This window comes from Colletotrichum siamense (assembly GCF_013390195.1).
Source record: "Colletotrichum siamense strain Cg363 chromosome Unknown KSG_Cg363_contig02, whole genome shotgun sequence".
NCBI classification, from domain to species: Eukaryota; Fungi; Ascomycota; class Sordariomycetes; order Glomerellales; family Glomerellaceae; genus Colletotrichum; species Colletotrichum siamense.
Genome location: NW_023501015.1, coordinates 4,479,979 through 4,497,659, shown reverse-complemented (window position 1 = coordinate 4,497,659; position 17,681 = coordinate 4,479,979). Strand labels below are relative to the sequence as shown.

At 55.6% G+C, this 17,681-nt stretch overlaps 9 protein-coding genes across 9 annotated transcripts; 4 read left to right on the top strand and 5 right to left on the bottom strand.

Annotated features, from left to right (window-relative positions):
* Nucleotides 1-514: 514 nt before the first annotated feature.
* Nucleotides 515-950, top strand: DAD1 (DASH complex subunit DAD1; the record flags this gene model as incomplete). Its single annotated transcript, XM_036635001.1, has 3 exons — nt 515-616; nt 671-733; nt 816-950. 3 exons carry the CDS (start codon nt 515-517, stop codon nt 948-950), a joined length of 300 nt encoding a protein of 99 aa, XP_036499298.1.
* Nucleotides 951-1,071: 121 nt separating this feature from the next.
* On the bottom strand, nt 1,072-2,142 carry CGCS363_v003151 (uncharacterized protein; the record flags this gene model as incomplete). The annotated part of the gene is made up of 1 exon (XM_036635000.1): nt 1,072-2,142. The coding sequence occupies one exon, from the start codon at nt 2,140-2,142 to the stop codon at nt 1,072-1,074; it is 1,071 nt and encodes a 356-aa protein (XP_036499295.1).
* An 802-nt stretch (nt 2,143-2,944) lies between these two features.
* Nucleotides 2,945-4,035, bottom strand: rhoC (GTP-binding protein rhoC; the record flags this gene model as incomplete). Its single annotated transcript, XM_036634999.1, has 3 exons — nt 2,945-3,316; nt 3,400-3,603; nt 3,748-4,035. The coding sequence occupies 3 exons, from the start codon at nt 4,033-4,035 to the stop codon at nt 2,945-2,947; spliced, it is 864 nt and encodes a 287-aa protein (XP_036499296.1).
* A 1,120-nt stretch (nt 4,036-5,155) lies between these two features.
* elc1 (Elongin-C) lies at nt 5,156-5,831 on the top strand (the record flags this gene model as incomplete). Its single annotated transcript, XM_036634998.1, has 3 exons — nt 5,156-5,331; nt 5,599-5,738; nt 5,809-5,831. 3 exons carry the CDS (start codon nt 5,156-5,158, stop codon nt 5,829-5,831), a joined length of 339 nt encoding a protein of 112 aa, XP_036500290.1.
* A 438-nt stretch (nt 5,832-6,269) lies between these two features.
* dbr1 (Lariat debranching enzyme) lies at nt 6,270-8,018 on the bottom strand (the record flags this gene model as incomplete). The annotated part of the gene is made up of 2 exons (XM_036634997.1): nt 6,270-7,907; nt 7,965-8,018. 2 exons carry the CDS (start codon nt 8,016-8,018, stop codon nt 6,270-6,272), a joined length of 1,692 nt encoding a protein of 563 aa, XP_036500289.1.
* A 431-nt stretch (nt 8,019-8,449) lies between these two features.
* ESTE (Arylesterase) lies at nt 8,450-9,554 on the bottom strand (the record flags this gene model as incomplete). The annotated part of the gene is made up of 2 exons (XM_036634996.1): nt 8,450-8,999; nt 9,049-9,554. The coding sequence occupies 2 exons, from the start codon at nt 9,552-9,554 to the stop codon at nt 8,450-8,452; spliced, it is 1,056 nt and encodes a 351-aa protein (XP_036500286.1).
* Nucleotides 9,555-10,559: 1,005 nt separating this feature from the next.
* CGCS363_v003146 (putative small nuclear ribonucleoprotein F) lies at nt 10,560-11,059 on the top strand (the record flags this gene model as incomplete). Its single annotated transcript, XM_036634995.1, has 4 exons — nt 10,560-10,565; nt 10,637-10,674; nt 10,777-10,932; nt 10,990-11,059. The coding sequence occupies 4 exons, from the start codon at nt 10,560-10,562 to the stop codon at nt 11,057-11,059; spliced, it is 270 nt and encodes an 89-aa protein (XP_036500285.1).
* A 278-nt stretch (nt 11,060-11,337) lies between these two features.
* skb1 (Protein arginine N-methyltransferase skb1) lies at nt 11,338-13,819 on the bottom strand (the record flags this gene model as incomplete). The annotated part of the gene is made up of 4 exons (XM_036634994.1): nt 11,338-11,517; nt 11,571-13,012; nt 13,064-13,646; nt 13,703-13,819. 4 exons carry the CDS (start codon nt 13,817-13,819, stop codon nt 11,338-11,340), a joined length of 2,322 nt encoding a protein of 773 aa, XP_036500288.1.
* Nucleotides 13,820-14,911: 1,092 nt separating this feature from the next.
* prp43 (putative pre-mRNA-splicing factor ATP-dependent RNA helicase prp43) lies at nt 14,912-17,456 on the top strand (the record flags this gene model as incomplete). The annotated part of the gene is made up of 3 exons (XM_036634993.1): nt 14,912-15,231; nt 15,288-17,157; nt 17,340-17,456. The coding sequence occupies 3 exons, from the start codon at nt 14,912-14,914 to the stop codon at nt 17,454-17,456; spliced, it is 2,307 nt and encodes a 768-aa protein (XP_036500287.1).
* Between the last annotated feature and the right edge of the window lie 225 nt (nt 17,457-17,681).

Genomic DNA, 17,681 nt, shown 5'->3' with positions numbered 1-17,681 from the left:
GATATAATGCCATCTCTTTGCAAGATCTTCAACACCTCAACACAACCAATCAGCGCCGATGGTTTAGTGGTAAAATTCTCCGTTGCCATCCAGCAGCGTCGGGGAGCCGGGGGTTCGATTCCCCCTCGGCGCAATCTTTTGCTAGTTGAGGCTATTCGCAACTCTGATTGATGCTTAATCTTTTTGCTCCGTCCTCTGCGGCAAGACCACGCAGAGAAATCACATGTTCTAGAGAGGTATTAATGTTTTTAGGTTTGATTTCATTATCTGATGAGATCTGATTGATTGGGATTACGCAGCCTGCCTTTGCCGCTATAAGAAGACTATTAAGATGTTTAAGATATTCCTCTATTTTGAAGGTTGTTCCCACAGTGCCCATAAGACTCCTCGCACCCCGCACAGTCCACCCCACCAGATCCAGCAGTGACAGTACCCCGCCATCCCGCAGCAAACGCGCCGTCTTCACCGACGCGACTCGCAATACACCGACGACAGCTTCACCACCAACGAAAACATGTCGTCACACCAGCGGTCATTCTCTCACTCCCAGGCCGGCGGCCGGGAGAAGACCTACTTCGAGCAGCAGCGAGAGGAACTGATTGGAGAAATCGCAATGGTGAGTATCCCTTTTCCATGTCAACAAATAGCAGCTGACACTGAAAATAAACAGAGCTTCGAGCATGTCCTCGCCAACATCAACAAGCTGAACCGCTCCCTCGAGGCCGTCATCACGGTAAGACTGTCCACCTCCGATCGTTGCGACGTATGACACTGCAAGAAATTGAGCACAAGGGCTGATGTTTTCGCCAATGCAGGTCGGCAACGAGTTCTCCTCCGTCGAGGCCCTGTGGTCGCAGTTCGAGAACGTCATGGCAAAGGAACCCGAGCAGCAGCCCAAGGAAGGCGAAGGAAGCAACGACGGCGATGCGAAGAGCGAGGCGAGCTCATGAATTGATACCCCCATACATACACCGGAAATGATAATGATATACGACATCGACTGGATGCTCGGCTTGCTCTTCAACTCGATGCGATATGCGTGCCCCAAAGGAGGCAACGTTGCCGACTTTATCACCAAAACCGCATCCTGGACCAGTTGACAGCCCGCAGATTGCCCCATAAACTCGTCTCACACCCATTCTCACTCGCCTCTCTCTTCGTCATCGCATCAACCACACGCTTGACGCCCCGTATCATCCCTTCAAGTCCCTTCTCCTTAAACCCCCTCACCTCCCCAGCCGCTACAGCACACTTTGTCGCCGTAGACATCAATACCTTCTCCATCTCAAGAGCGTCCCTCATCAGCACCTTCTGCTCCATCCAAAAATCTCTCCCCCGCTTATGCGCCTCCAAGACTTCCGTGCGTGGTGGCTCCCCCTCATGCCGCACCTTAATACAGATCTTGGAATCACTGTACTGGTACACCTCAACCTGCCGCTCCCTCAGCTCGGAGACGACGGCCCACGGCTCGTTGGCCCTTTCCCTGAGCGCCTCAAGCGCCCTCCGGATGGCACTGACTATCCCCCTGGTCAGCTCGCACCGCAGCCTGGCGGACTCAAACCTGTACATCACCCCTGATAGAAGCCCACGCAGCTTGGCCTCTTGCTCCCTCCGGGCAGCCTTGGCGTTCTCTCCGAGGGTCTTCCCCAAAAAAGCGTACGCCCAGGGCACTTTGCATTCCCTCGCGAAGGCGGCCACACGGCGCAGCTCCTCTTCGGCCCTCTCGACGTTCGCCGCGCACCGCGCCGTGAGATGATCATTTTGGAACAGGACCTCACGCTGTTGGCGGATTACGTTCAGATGCTCTTCGCACGCCGTCATCTCGTCATCGACGTACACCATGAGACAAAACGGGTCATCTGAAAATGGGCCGCCATTAGATGTATCGGTGCCGGCGGTTGCTCTTTTTGAGCTGGCGTTGTCTGAATATAAGCAGCCATTACTTGTGGTAGTAGCGGTGGTGCTGTTGGAGGTTATTGATAGTTTGTCGTCGTCTGCAAAAGGGCCGCCATCAGTTGTGGTGGTGGCGCAATCTGTGGTCGTGGTGCCTGTGGTTGTGGTGGAGCCTGCATCGCTGCCGCAGCCTGAATGGCAGTAACCAGATCGAGGGAGATCGGCAAGTTGAACTTGGGTAGATGACATGATGTGCAAGGATCTGCTAGAGGTTGTGGTGGTTTGTTTGCTTTAGATTGATTGACAGATGGGGTGTTGGCCAACATGGAATTCTTAATCCTCGTTGCAAAATCCCATCTATCTATACATATGGTCCTTCAGTCCCATTTCTCCGATGGTCTTGCTGCTCATAACTCTCATCAACCTCAATAGCATCGCCGAACTCAAAATTACTATCACAACGGAGCAGTGCATAATTCACGAATAATAGAATCATTATTAGACTTTGCTACTTTTCACATTTCATACTACACACACATTGCGAACCTTGGAAGCCATTGAATTTTGATGCTTTTGACATTTCATGTTTCCTATCCCTGGAATGCCCTATCAAGACAGAAAACCCGATGCTACAGGAAAGAAAAAAAGAAGATAGGAAATAGAAAAGTTCCCACTTGGTTTAATACTGTTGGATACAGAAACCCATCAAGGTCTCTCCGTACCCGCTCCGTTTGTGTCGTGTGTAAAGGGTATGGATTGAGTCTGCAACTCAGGTCTCACCACCTTCCCTCCGCGTTCCCCCCTATATACCGTTCTTCTCCCCCTGAGTCAAAAGAAAAAAACACACATCCCACGTCCCTGGTGAAGGGAAAGTCGTCCCCGGTCTAGAGTTCATCCAGCCCCCAGGACAGGAGACGCCCCCTTCGCTAATGGCGGCGCATGCTTTCCAGATCGTAATAGTAGCAGGTCGTGACGAGATCATGCAGATAAAACAAAAGTCATTCATTACGCCCTCCGCCTTCCTATGCCTTGTCGTTACAGTCGTCAAGACTTAGAGGATCTTGCAATTCCTCTTCTTCTTCTTCTTAAGAGGGCCGACGCCGGGGATGCCACCGCTGCTGCTAGGGGCACCGTGTGACGAAGAGACGGCGGCCTGGGCCTCGAGGTTTTTGCGGTCGTTGGCGACAACGGTCAGGATGGCCTGCTCAAAGATCTCGTCGACACCAGTCATCTCCTTACTACTGCACTCCATGTACTGGGCGCCCATCTTGCGGGCGACGGCACGACCTTGCTCCGTCGTCACAGGGGTTAAACCTTGTGTCTTGAGCATATCGATACATGTCTTCTTGAAGCGCAGGTCTGACTTGAGGCCGACGAGGACCAGAGGGGTGTATGGGCAGAAGTGGAGGACTTCAGGGTACCACTACGATGATAACAAATTAGCATTAGCGGGAGGAAAAACGGGGTCCGCCCGATAGGAGGGGCATTGTTATCAGAGGGGCGTACCTTGTCCATGACGTTTTCTAGCGAGTTGGGACAGTCAATCGCAAAACACACGAATATCAGGTCCGTCTCCGGGTAGGAAAGTGGTCGCAGTCGGTCGTACTCCTCCTGACCGGCCGTGTCCCACAGCGCCAGCTCCACGGTCTTACCAGACGGCGGGTGCGTCGGGTACGTGATGTAGTTTTCAAAGACGGTGGGGACGTATTTCTGCGTCGCCATGGTCAGCATTGTTTTGATTCATTTCGGTTGCCCGAAGCGCCAAATGGGCAGGGATAGCGTTGCGAACCCAGCAGCGACGAAGTGCGGTGATGGGACGAAATTGGGATGGCATTTTTCTGTGCGGTGCCTTACCTCTGGAAAGTAGCCTTGGCTGTAGCTGATGAGAAGACAAGTCTTGCCGCAGCCGCCGTCGCCAACGACGACAATCTTCTTGGAGTAGGCAGGGCCCTCGGTGACGTGGGTTGCGGCGCTCTCGCGCCCTGTGGAAGAGCTCATTGTGGTGCTGACGGTGCCGTCGCTGCTCCTAAGGCGCGTGTTGCGGCGGGAGGTGGTCGGGCGTCCCAGGCCGTCGTCGTACTTTTCGCTGAAGGTCTGGGACGAGGAGTACTGGTGTGAGGAGCGTTGGTATGAGGACGCCATAATGCGGCAGACTCAAATGTGTGATGGTGTGGGTGTTGTGCGACGACAAACTAACGTTGTTTCGCGGCGCGGCCCCTCGTTGCGTGATGCGGGTGCGTTGTTGTTGATTATGATGAAGTGTAGGTGTGTGGTAGGTAGGGGCCGGTCGTTCGTCTGAGGGGGAGGGGTTGTTGAGGGGGGAGAAGACGAAAGTTGTGACTTATGCGAATGTTGTCTGGGCTGTAGATGTTTCCCCGGGTACAGATTAGAAAGCGGTGGTGTGGTACGGATAGTTAGTTGCTTTTTCTCCAACCTCTCGGTTTCCTCGAATGTGGCGGTCGTGCTGCTGCGTTCAGTTCAGTCGGATACCGTTGAGATACGGTTCTGGTTCGGCATGCGGTGCGGGCTAGAGGACGTTGCGGCGTTTGGATTGAGGAATGTTGGAGAAGGTGTGTTGATCTGATCAGCTCGGGATTGTGTATTGTATGGGGGTGGGTTTGTGTGCGAGAGGTGTGGATGGGCGGGTTGTGCTGTTCTTGAGGAGAGCGGACGGGAGCAAGGAGGGCAAGTGTAAACAAGTCGACGGGGCAACCAGCCACTTCTTGCCGGGGTGATGACGGCAGGCGGGTTGCGAGCGGCCAGGCGTCGAGAAGCCTGATTAGGGACCCACGGGCCAACAGCGACCTGCACCGACGCCTGAGAAAGGTGGAGCCTGTTTAGCGGCGGATCAACTGCAATCCCTGACAAGCTTGGTTGGCCCCTGTCGTCTGACGCACCGCCCAGAAACATTGGATCGGAACATCTCAGCTATCATCAGTTTATCCGGTCGAGGAACGGCCAATTCGCATTCCGGCGGGCGGCAGCAGCTGTGGGTGGCCCGAGCTCCACCCCACCACCGCCTCCTTCAAAATCGCGACGTGAATTTTTCCACAACGAACGCGTCCACCTTTCATCACTGCTTCCGCTTGCCACCAGCATTGAGGAAGCAAGAAAGCCTCGAGAGCGAGAGCTGCATCACCACACAGAGGAGCAACGCCTCACACATCTGCTTTCACTCGAGAGCAGTGCCACCTGCCAAGGGACGCAGCATTCTCAGCAGCCCTACACTGCCAGAGACTGAGGCAAAAATCTCGCCGCAACCATGGACACCAACGGGGACGCCCAAAGCAAGTACATTACTCTGGTCTCTAGTGATGGCTTCGAGTTTGTCGTGCTGCGCGAGGCTGCCCTGATCAGCCCCGCGATCAAGGGCATGTTGGATCCCCGCAGCCAGTTCCGTGAGGCCACCTCGGGACGCTGCGTGTTTTCAGAAATCAGGTAAGCTACAAGTCTCTTTCTTTCTCAGGAACACAAAGCCATCAATATGATGATCTCAAATTTATTTCGCTGTGTTCTTACTGACAGACCGCTGCTGCAACGGCTGGTCTGCTTGATTGCCAACTACACTTGATCTGAAACAAACCCAACATTCCTTTTTTCCTCTTCCCACGCTGGTTTCCCAGCCACACACATACATACGCAGCACAATCCTTCCGCTTTCTTCTGTCCGCGTTCTGGAAGAATCTAACCACCGGGTTCCCACAGTGGCGTTGTCCTCGAAAAGGTCTGCGAGTATTTCCAATACTGGTACCGCTACCGGGAGCGTGAAGACGTCCCAGACATGGACATTCCCGTCGAGCTCTGCCTCGAGCTGCTGGTCGCCGCCGACTACCTGGGCCTGGACAGTAAGACAAGACCCTCCCCAGCCTCCTCCACGGGTTGTCTCGGCCGCAACGGTTCTAACACTGCTTCCAGAACAGAACACCGGCTCCTTGTGATGACTGTTATGAAACAATCCATGTGATTTAGGCTTGCTATCACGGAGTTCTGGGCGTTTGAGCATGACGGCAAAGGCACACTGGGGAAAAGATACCACTGCTACGCCATACTGACGAATTCATGCCGAAGAGGCAACTTTTCTTCTCTTTTTCGGTGATGACCAAAAACGTGTTTCGCTGCGTCAAATGCGACAGCACCCCATCTTAGCATATGCGTTCCTCCCTACACTCCTCCGTGGGCTGAACGTCTAAAATAGATGGAAGATTGAATCCATTCCACTCACTCTGCTCGACTCAGGTTCTTCCATTGAGATCTACGCTTTTTCTGTTGGGATACATAGTTTCACAATAGCCCTCCCGTAGCTGGGTATAATACAAATTTCATCATCAGATTCTGCTCCAGGTGTTCGACTTTCGTACAAAAAGTGATGATGTACTCTAATGCCAACCTCGGCCTCTGCCCCTTCCCCGACCTCTACCGCCTCGACCACCTCGTCCGCCCCTGTGAAAGCCTCTTCCGCCGCCTCGGTGTCCTCTAAACTCCCCAGCAGGCGGTCCCCTGGCCTTTCTCTCCAGGCGCTCCTCCTCGCTCGCGTCCCAAATGTTTTGAATCTCCAGCAGCTCGCAGAACGCCGCCGTCTGCGGGCTGGTGTACTCAAACGGCTGGTGCGGCACCGACTCGGGCTCGCCCTCGGTGTGAGGCGGCGCCGTGATCTCAAAGTTGAGCGGAACGTCCAACTTGCCCTTGGCGACGACGTTTTCCTCAACCCACTTGCGCTCGGCATCAATGAGCGGCGCGTAGTGCTCCTCGCCCAGGTCCTGCGGGGTATGCGCCGACGGGTCCCCGATCTTCAGCGTCGGGTGGAAGACGCGGGTGATGGCGAGCCACTCGGGGTCGTACTGCAGACGGAAGGGGCGGGCGGGCGCAGGCTGGTCGGCGGGGAGGACGTTGTGAGGGCGCGCCTCGAGGAGCTGGAGGAAGTGCCGGCGGGGGAGGCACTTGTCGAGGGCGAGGAAGTTGACCTGCTTGTTTGTGATGGTGGGCGGGACGGGTTGGCCCGGCGTCCGCTTGACCTGCGGTTGGGGGCGGGCGAATGATGCGGGAAGCTGGGCGCGCAGTTCTTCGGAGACGGTGTTCTTGATGACGGGCTCCGGCTTGCTGGCCGGGGCATTCGCAGCAGCGGCTGACTCGTCGTCTTCGTCTTCGTCGAGATCAATCTCGTTCGGGTTCGTCTGCGTAATCGGTGGTGCGTCCACAACATCCTCATCACCATCCAAATCAATCTCATCCGGATTTCCCTCTGGTGCCGCAGCTGGCTCAGGCACCGGAGCGGCCTCTGCAGCCGCGCCCTTCGCCTCCGCGTCCTTCGCACCATCATCATCCTTGTAGATCTTCAACGCGGCAAACTTGCAATGCAAATGCGCCGAAAACCAGTAAGGCGGCCTCAACCGGTCACAAACATACTCCGCCGCAACATTCCCCAATGTGCCGTCCTTCGACTCCCTCTCGAAATCAGGCTTCATCCGCCATAGCGCCTTCTCATCACCCCACCTCTCAATCCCCCTCGGCCAGTCGTGGCTGACCCCAACGTCAACCTGCTCCCTCACGAGCAGCAGCTTCCGCACATCCACCTCCCTCACGTGATAAAAGCTCTTGATCTCGTCCGGGCCCATCGGCAGCCTCTCGTGGTGCGTCTTGCGGTAGTCGAAGCCCTTCCAGATGCCGCTCATCGCCGCGATCCGCAGCGGGCCCAGGCGCAGCACGTTCGCCGCGCCGAGGTAGTAGATATTGGGCGCCGCCCAGCCGCCGTAGTAGAGCTCCCACAAGTGCGCCGCGGCCTCATGGTTGCCGGCCGCGAAGACGGTCAGGTACGGCGCGACGCGGCGGCCCGCGTAGTACTCCCAGAAGTCGCCGAGCTCGCGGTACTTTGCGGGGACGGACATGACGGTGAGATCGGCGGCGTTGCGGGCGGCCTGGAAGTCGCCGCCGATGATGAGGATGTCGACGCCGTCCCAGCCGCGGGCGGCGCAGGAGGAGGCGACGGCGGCGTAAATCGCGTTGAGCGTGCCGTGGCCCTGGAGTAAGGTTAGCGCGACTGGGTTTTGATTGAGATGGATAGAAGTGAGCCTTACGCAGCCTTCTACGGCGACGCGAACGCCGTTCGTCTCAAATGTTTGCGTGGCCATTTTTGAGGTGGTCACTGGGGTGGGTGTTGTAAGGCGGAGGTTCGGTGAAGCTCGGTTGATCCCGCGAAATTTTTATAGGAACGAGCGTTCAGCATGAGATCACACCTCTCATCGCAAATAAGCCACCCCAGTGATAATGAACATGCGGAATTTCATTGTTTCATATTGGAAACTTACTCTGACCTTGGAGCTTTACAAGGGATAACATTTCTAGAGAGTGAAGTCTTAAAGGTTCAATCTGATCAAGCATGTCAAAATGGGTACGTCAAACGCTTCTTCAGGAGTTGAAAGATATTAAGAGTTGTGATATTTCAGCGGAATATTGAATTAAAAACTCGCTGGCTCGCTTTTTTGGTCCCTATATTTACCCATGTCTATTTACCTGAATAGCACACCGAATAATTGAGTAGAGTTTTGTTTCGCGCATTCATCTACAGCTGCTCATAAAAGTCGAGCAGCTTCTTCGCTCCAACTTCCCACATCACATCGTTCTGTAAGTGATGCCCAGCCCCAGAAACCCAAGCTAGCTTCACTCCACAACACTCATCATCCTCACTGCCCTCGCTTCCAGTAGGGTAAACATCATCAAGCTTGGCATCCAACTTGTTTTCGCCCACGAGTTGCGTAAAAGCACGCCGGAATGCCGCGGCAAGCCTCTGCATGACACCCCGCGTCATCAACTTATCCTGAGTGCCCGTGAGAATGAGAATTCTCATGCTGGCGCCCCAGCCGCCGATCGAATTGATGATATCGGCGGCCTTGGCGAAAGGCTTCATCATGCTAGTAGGCCATAGAAAAGACTCGTATCGGTTTACATGTTGCTGGAAGTCCGCAACGCCGGCTTCGATCATCTGGTCGCCGAAGAAAGCTTGCTTCACCAGGAAGGGATGTGAAAGCGGCGAGTTGGGATGCCAGCCGTGGAACAACATGCGGACGGCGAACCACGGGTCAAACATGGCCCAGTTGGCATACACGCCGTACCTGTCAGACGTCAACGATTGGATACCTCACTCCCTACGACAATACTCACGAGCCAAAGGCAGGGACAGCACCAAGGAGCGCAAGACCCTTGACACGCGCCTGCTGTGCCGATAGGATTCCCTGGCTGAGACCGCCGCCGCTCGAGTGTCCCACCAGCAACACCTCGCTCCCCTGCCGCTCCTGCACCCACCTGATGGCAGCGATGGCATCGTCGGCCAGGTTCTGTCTGGTGGTGAAGTACACCATCTTCAAGTACGACGGGTGCCAGCTATTGCCGTGGCCGCGCAGGGAGACGGCGTAGCATGGAACATCGTGCTTCGCCAGATACCGCATGTACTCGGTCCACACCCAGGCGCTGCCCATGCCGCCGTGGACGAAGACAATCGGCGTTTTGGAGGTATTCGGGGTCTCGCTTTGGTTGGAAAGGACCTCTATCCTGCCAGATGGTGTCTCGACCCAGTACCGTGTAAGACCCTCGGGTGCGGCTGGGGGCTCACCCGTAGGCGCGGTCCAGAAGAGCCATTGGTAAGACAGGCGGAAGTCAAAGATGCCCATGATGAATCCTTGTAGAAGGTGAAGATCGCATGCACAATAACTGTTCTTAGTGTGTCTGGAAATGATTCAGGAGTTGTGACGACTGATTGCACTCGCAACATGGGTCTCGGGCAATTTATAAACAATGGAATCCATCAAGCTCGCAACTCCTGAGACAGTCATACATCAGGCGCCTCCAAAAAGCCACGAGCTGAAAAGGCATTACCGCCTATATTGCAGCTTTGGCCCCGAGACGTTTTCGCGCCCTGGCCGGAGACTCATCGCGGGACATTTAGGGACGGCAGCCCGTGGAAGTCACATACCACGGCGCGCACCGTCGGCGCCAATCGGACAATCCGTGAACCCTGTGGCTGAAGCGGCTGGCGCTAGCATGCCGCGAGCCACACGAGCTGAACCTGGAGAGTGAACGTCCCAGATCTCGAAGCTGCGGCGACTTTTTCTGCACTGCTGCGTGACATACGCAGCTCTAGCTTCTTGTAGCCGTGGTATCTCGGGGCGCAACGTAGCGAGCGGGAGAGCTTAAGCTTCTCCTTGGCAGCTGAAGACTGATATTGATGTTGGCTGACGAGGTATGTCGGGTTGCACTCGCAGCCTGGGTCTCGGAAGCTTTCACAATGTGCCGTAATCGGGAAGGGTTGTTGTCACTCTTCCTAGGCAATGAAACGATCAACAGGAACGAAAGAGATGACAGGAAATAAAAACAAGCTTAGCACTCCCCAGGTTTTGGGTTGCATCCCTGAGCGCGCACCTTACAGTGGAACCGATGATTTTCCGACAACCTCCCACCCACTGCAGGTAACCTCAGGTACAAAGTACACCGCTGTGGCCTGTGCCTCGACCGCCTAAAAATCGAAAAGTCAGCCAGAAGCAGGGATTGGATAGGTAAAGGTAAGGTACCCGCAGCATTAGGAGCCTCGCGATCACAGCCTCGAAGCGCGCAAACCCATCTTCTCCTCCAATCCACCACCATTACATGGGCCGTTTCTCCCCTTCGAACCGCCCACCATGAGCGTACGTCTCCTCCCCTGTCCCGCCAATGCCATCGATGGTCGTTTGGAAAGCTAATCGTTCTGTTCAAACAGTTTGTGCCGATTAACCCGCGGCCTATGCTGCAAGACCTGTGCGTCCCGCCCCCGTCTGCGTATCGCAGCTTCCCTTCCCACCACACATCCATCCACGATCGCGACACGGGAGACCAGTCTCGCTAACTTTGCCATCGCAGCGTCGACAAGGACGTCGTCATCAGACTCAAGTGGGGCGACACCGAGTACAAGGGCAAGCTGGTCAGCATCGACAGCTACATGAACATCCAGCTCAGCGGCGCCGAGGAGTACATTGACCAGAAGATGACTGGAGCCCTGGGCCAAGTCTTGATCCGGTATGCATCTACCTTCTTCACTCACTCAGGGGCATGCTTCGCTAACGACTCGAGCAGTTGTAACAACGTCCTCTGGATTCGTGGCGCGAAGCAAGGCGAGAACGGCGACGTCAAGATGGAGGGTTGAGCCGACGAACCGACGAGCGGAGCATCTACCATCCAAGCGAGGAGCCAGGACGATTGGGCGAGTTGGCACGGATCACGATGGGAGCAGTCATGGAAAAAGAAAAGGCTTTTGCGGAACAAAAGGACTGGCGACCATGAATCGTTGTTCTCATCAAGACGAATACCCCCCGACTCGCGGCTGCGCTTAAAAGGGACAATCATAAACCCCGGCAGCAAACTATGGAGAAAAGAAAACAACGCTACGGCGCCCTCTGTGCCTCCTTTTTTGATATTTCGATACTACATAAGACAAGCAACCTTGCGACTGCTGCACAGATCCGATGACGCCACCTTGATACGCTGTGTCTCGCTGACCCAGGTGTACGCCTCGATGAGCCATTCGTACCACACCCTGGAGTCGTCCGTTTGCCGCCACATCGTAACTTCCAGCTCCGTATCGGCCGGAAAGTAGATGGGTTGCTGTGAATTGTTAGTTTAACCGTCCAAATCCAGTGAGATCAACGTCTGCTTACCTTGATGGGGAAGAAGATAGGGAACCACGAGATCATATCTTTACTCTTGCGGTCGATGAGCTCTGGGTGCGTGCTGATCTCCACCTTTTCCTTGTATCCAGTCTGGGGCGCGTAGAGAACCGACTCAAAGTAACCGGCGAGGCCGTGGATGACACCCCTGGTGCGGCAGACGAAGGTCAGGTGGCAGAAACGCGAGTTGTGGTCGTTGGCGCCGACGGCGCCGGCCATGCTGCCGCCTCCACCGCCCATAACACCTCCGGCGCGACGCGTCTCGATTTGCTTGAGAGTGGCCTCCGGGACGGGGTGAGTGAACTCCCACGCCTGCTGGAAGCGAGGGTGATCCGGTACGCGCTGTGCGGCAAAGTCGATCGCGAAAAGACGTACCACCCAGGGGGTGTCGAAGGCGTTGGGCTCAGTGGGTAGCCTCGTAAGCAGGTCGGCGTGGATGCGAGGCGTCGCAATGGGGCTCATGTGCGCCGTGTACGACTCTGGGATGGAGATGCCGTGGGGGGCCAGAACGTGTTGAACGCCATCCAAGCACTCGGGGGAAAGCTCGTTGTCGGCGAAGGAGCCGAGAAGCTCGGAAACAAGGATGTCGACCTTGCCGTACACGGGGTTGTCGTCTGGGGTGCCAGAGATAAGAGGCCCCTTCCAGGCGCGCATGTCCGTCTTGACAACCGTCACCTTGCCTCCCCAGATCATCTCATTCTGTCGGAGAAGATAGACATAGGCGTTGGGGTTCTTCTCGACAGCCCAGACCTGGACAGGAACGCCAGTTGCCTCACTGGCTCTGAGGGCTCTCGTGACCAGGGGCCCTCGTCCTGAACCCACCACTGCGATGACAACGGCATTATTGCCTGAGGAGGTGGCTCTTCCAAGTTGATGCCACTCGGCCAGAGCCTCCGTGCAGGCGGCCTCGTACTGGTTGTACTTGACCGGATCACCCTCAAAGACCTCGTATGTTGCTGATTCGAGATTATCGGACAGCGGCTGCAAAGGCGATTGAAGCCAGTCCTGGAAGCTTGTGAGGGTGGCTTGCTCGAGGTAGGCCAACGGTTTCTGCTGCATCTCCAGATACTTAAGGTAGGTAACGTAGGACCGGAACTCCTTCACATGGTCGGTAGGCTGCTGGCCAGAGTGCGCCTCGTCCAAGCTAGGGAAGTCGGCTGCTGTGGGAACCTGGTTGGCCAGGGAGACAGCTTGCAGCTGAGCCTCGGCTGTGAGAGAGGCAGGATCCGGGCCGACGTCGCTGAGAAGAAGCCAAGGGGCATTCTTGAGGCGCATGAGGGTGAAGATAAACTCCTGGTGGCCCTTAGGCAATGCGGGATGTCCACCCTTGTTCTTCTGGAAGGCGTTGGGGCCGAGGGTCAAGAAGTGAAGGGGCTCGGCGAACCACTTGTTTTGAAGCTCTTTTTCGGGTAGGACTTTGGGAACTCGGACGGCTGTATGCGTTGGTCATTATGGCGCCTCCAATATGGGGAGATGCTTCTTACCAACGAAAAGACGCATGTTGTACTCGCAGATGCTGCGAACAGAGTGCCATGAGTCCCAGGCACTGTAAATATCGATGTTCTTGTTGTCGTCGCCGTGGGGCTCTGAGGAGAGCGTAGACAGCAGCTCGACAGTCTCTTCCAAGCCAGGCTCGCGGTACATGGGCATGTGGATGATGAAGTTCAAGCGGCTCGCAATGGTCATGGCCTCCTGGACCGCCCGGGCGTACTGAGAGACACCCTGGTTGCCGCCATTTTTGGACGCATCCCTTCTGAGGCCGGGGATAACGATGCTTCGGACTCCGCAGAAGTTGGCGTAGGCGATCTCGAGGTTCAAAACCTGTCGAGAAACGCTGGCGATGACGGGGTCAATCGAGGCCAGGTCAATCCAAGGGCTGGCATAGGCGATGTAAGTGGTGACGGCGTGACTGGGGAACAACGAGGTGTCCTTGGGTGTCAGAGGAGGCACGACAGCATCCGCCAGAGAAGCGGCTCCCTGCTTGGCCTTGGCCAGGTGGGCAGAAACGAGATCCTTCACGCGGGCATGGAAATGCTTATTGGTGATGGGTGTGGTGACGAAGCTGATCTGGGAGGAGGGGTTAGTGGGGTTTAGGTGAGAGCCAGGGTTTCAGGGCGACTTACACCAGCATTGATCAGCTGACCGTACTGGAGGTCGTCCAGAGGCTGGTCTCTGTTCGAATCATGCTGGCCCAGACTGAAGATCGGTCTGGTGGGTTGGTTAAAGCTGCTGGCGTCCATCGTTGCTGTCTGAGGGGCTCGCTGTGCCGCCTGACTGATCCGGTCTGTGAATGGTGTAATTGCTCAGCGCACAAATCACAGTGACTCCTGCTTCAATAGAAAAATGCAAGAAAAAAAGGTGAAAGTGAAGGGTCAGCAATTCATGCTTATAATGTCTGAATACCCAAAGAAGAACGGCAACGGAGACAGGAGACAGAGCCTCAGGGCAACAGAGACAAAGGCTCAGGCGTGGGATCACTCAACCTTCTGATGTGTAATCTGGGAAGTCATGCTGTTGCTGCCACCCGCAAGCAAAAATGCACCAGATTTTGTGAGCAAAGACCAGGTGCCATTGGTTGCACCTGCATTTGTGGACTCGGTGAGCCTGGACCCTGGGGAAGGCAAGAGAGGGGACAGTGCCCGCTGTCACACAAGATACTTACTTCATCCATGCATGTCTCCTTGGACTGCCATCTCATCCTCTCGGGAGGGGAGATGTTATTTTGTTTTGATGTAAGCGAATGCCATGAGACCGCGTATTGTCCCTGCTAGAGTGACTACTTTTCCTGTGTGTTACTGCTGTTATTGTTCTCTACGTCTTCGTCGTCTATCGTCGTCCTCCACATCAAAGTTACCAAGTACACAGGAAAAGTAGTCACTTTAATACAGGAAAGATGTGCAACCTTCTTCGTATTTCAATATAAAATGGATCCACTGCCTGGAACAGAGGTCGAAGAGCAGGCCGCTAGAGAGTATATGCGAAAGAAGGATCACCAAGAGACTCTAAGCCGTACTACCCTGGTTTTGACCTTCAAGACATCCCAAGTATTCCATACAGTGCGTCATATGGATCTTACTGTATCTCCATGCATAAGCTTGCCTTATCTTATCATCCCACCCTTTCATTGGTCCGTGCCGGAGACCCGCCCAAATTTTTACCGCGACAACAAAAAGTTTCCCAGAGAGCCTCGCTTGCGTTGCTTGTGTATTCGAGTCCAGTCGTTGTTGCTGTTGTCGCAGTCGAAACTCAGGCGCAACCTCATCCCTCCGCAGCCCCCTTCGACACACCAACACGATCGCAAACCCCCATCATTTCCGATCATCTGACCCACGATGGCGGATACCGATTCTAAGGGCGGTAAGCGCCTCAGTGCCGACAGAGACGGAGCTTCAAGGAAGAAGGTCAAGAAGGAGGATTCCGAGGAAGCGCCCAAGTACAACCCTTACCTTGCGCACATGAAGGACGAGAACGGCGGCGATGGTGACCTCGATCCCAACTCGCCTTTTGCCGATTTCACGCAGCGCTCCACGACCGCCAAGCAAGCCGAGAAGGTCGAGGACCTCGACACGAACGCCTTCACCGGACGCCCTCATTCGCAAAAGTACTTCCAGATCCTGCAGACTCGTCGCGATCTGCCTGTACACAAGCAAAGGTCAGCCCTCGTTGCACTTGCATCCTCAATGTCCCAATCACTAACACAGCCCCTAGGCAAGAGTTCCTCGACAAGTACCACGAAACCCAGATCCTCGTCTTCGTTGGTGAGACAGGTTCCGGAAAGACAACCCAGATCCCCCAATATGTCGTTTACGACGAGCTTCCCCAGCTGAACCGCAAGCTGGTCGCTTGTACCCAGCCCCGTCGTGTTGCCGCTATGTCCGTCGCGCAGCGTGTGGCCGACGAGATGGATGTGACCCTCGGCGAGGAGGTTGGTTACAGCATCCGTTTCGAGGATATGACCGGACCGAAGACTATCCTCAAGTACATGACCGACGGTATGCTTCTTCGTGAGGCAATCCACGATCACGAGATGTCCCGCTATAGCTGTATCATTCTTGATGAGGCCCACGAACGTACCCTCGCCACCGATATCCTCATGGCCCTGCTCAAGCAGATCGCCGCCCGCCGCCCCGACCTCAAGATCATCGTCATGTCCGCCACCCTCGATGCCCAAAAGTTCCAGCGCTACTTCAACGATGCACCGCTCCTCGCCGTGCCCGGTCGTACCCACCCCGTCGAGATCTTCTATACTCCCGAGCCCGAGAGAGACTACGTTGAGGCCGCCATTCGGACGGTCCTCCAGATCCACGCTTCTGAGGGCGAGGGTGATGTGTTGTTGTTCCTCACAGGAGAGGAAGAGATCGAGGATGCCTGCAGGAAAATCAACCTCGAGGCCGACGAGATGATTAGGGAGATTGATGCTGGGCCCTTGGCCGTCTATCCCCTTTACGGTACTCTCCCGCCGCACCAGCAGCAGAAGATCTTCGACAAGGCGCCCGCGCCCTACAAGAAGGGTGGCAGGCCGGGTCGCAAGGTCATTGTCGCGACCAACATCGCCGAAACCTCGCTGACCATCGACGGAATCGTCTACGTTGTTGACCCCGGTTTCAGCAAGCAAAAGATCTACAACCCCCGTATTCGTGTCGAGTCCCTCCTGGTCTCTCCCATCTCCAAGGCCTCCGCTCAGCAGCGTGCTGGTCGTGCCGGTCGTACCAAGCCAGGAAAGTGCTTCCGTCTCTACACCGAGAATGCATTCAAGAAGGAGCTTATCGAGCAGACGCACCCTGAAATTCTGCGTTCCAACCTCGCCAACACCGTCCTCGAGCTGAAGAAGCTTGGCGTCGAGGATCTTGTCCACTTCGACCTTATGGACCCCCCTGCCCCTGAAACCATGATGCGCGCCCTCGAGGAGCTCAACTACCTGGCCTGTCTCGATGATGATGGCGAGCTCACCACGCTCGGCTCTCTTGCCTCTGAGTTCCCTCTCGACCCTGCCCTCGCCGTCATGCTCATCTCGTCCCCTGAGTTCTACTGCTCCAACGAGATTCTGTCCATCACCTCCTTACTCTCCGTCCCCCAGATCTGGGTTCGTCCCGCCGCTCAGCGTAAGCGCGCAGACGAGATGAAGTCGCACTTTTCCCACCCAGAGGGTGACCATCTCACCCTTCTCAACGCCTACCACGCCTTCAAGGGCCAGGGCAATATTGTCGGCTCCGACCCCAAGAAGTGGTGTCACGAACACTTCCTCTCCTTCCGTCATCTCAGCAGCGCAGACAATGTCCGCGCCCAGCTGAAGCGCATCATGGAGACCCACGGCCTCGAGCTCGTCTCCACGCCGTTCGAGGACAAGAACTACTATACAAACATCCGCCGCGCCCTGCTGTCTGGCTTCTTCATGCAGGTCGCAATGAAGGAGTCGTCAGGCAAGGTCTACCGCACCATCAAGGATGACCAGGCTGTCATGATGCACCCCTCAACCGTGTTGAAGACAGACTACGAATGGGTCCTGTACAACGAATTTGTCCTGACTTCCAAGCAGTACATTCGCACCTGCACCGGAATCAGGCCAGAGTGGCTACTGGTAAGCACCCCAATCCTACCCAACAGCTCCTTCTCCATTCGCACTGCCCCATACTCGTCTCTGCAAAACCACGACGATCCGATCTCCATTCCCCCCTGTCTTTCGGCACTTGCCTTGTGCGGTGTTACACACCTATACCCAATTCAAAGAGCCAATGCTGATGCATTTACCCCGTGCTGCAGGAAATCGCCCCCGTTTACTACGACCTCGATTCCTTCGAAAAGGGCGAAGTCAAGACCGCACTCCTGCGCGCCACGGAGAAGAAGCGCCGCAAGGAGGCCATGAAGAAGGGCCGGTGAGCGATGCTCGTCAGAGTGACAATGCCATCGTCAATCCGTCCTCCGCAGAGCCCCCGTATTCGAGGCTACGTTACGATACCGGTGGCTCCCTCATACGACTCAGCGAAATGAGAGAAGGCAAGAAACGCACCCCCAACGGAGAGGTGCCGTAGAGATAGAAGAGAGAAAGAGGCCCCCGATCGAGACGTCAAATGAGGGTCTTTTCAATCGGGAGCCGGGAGGTTG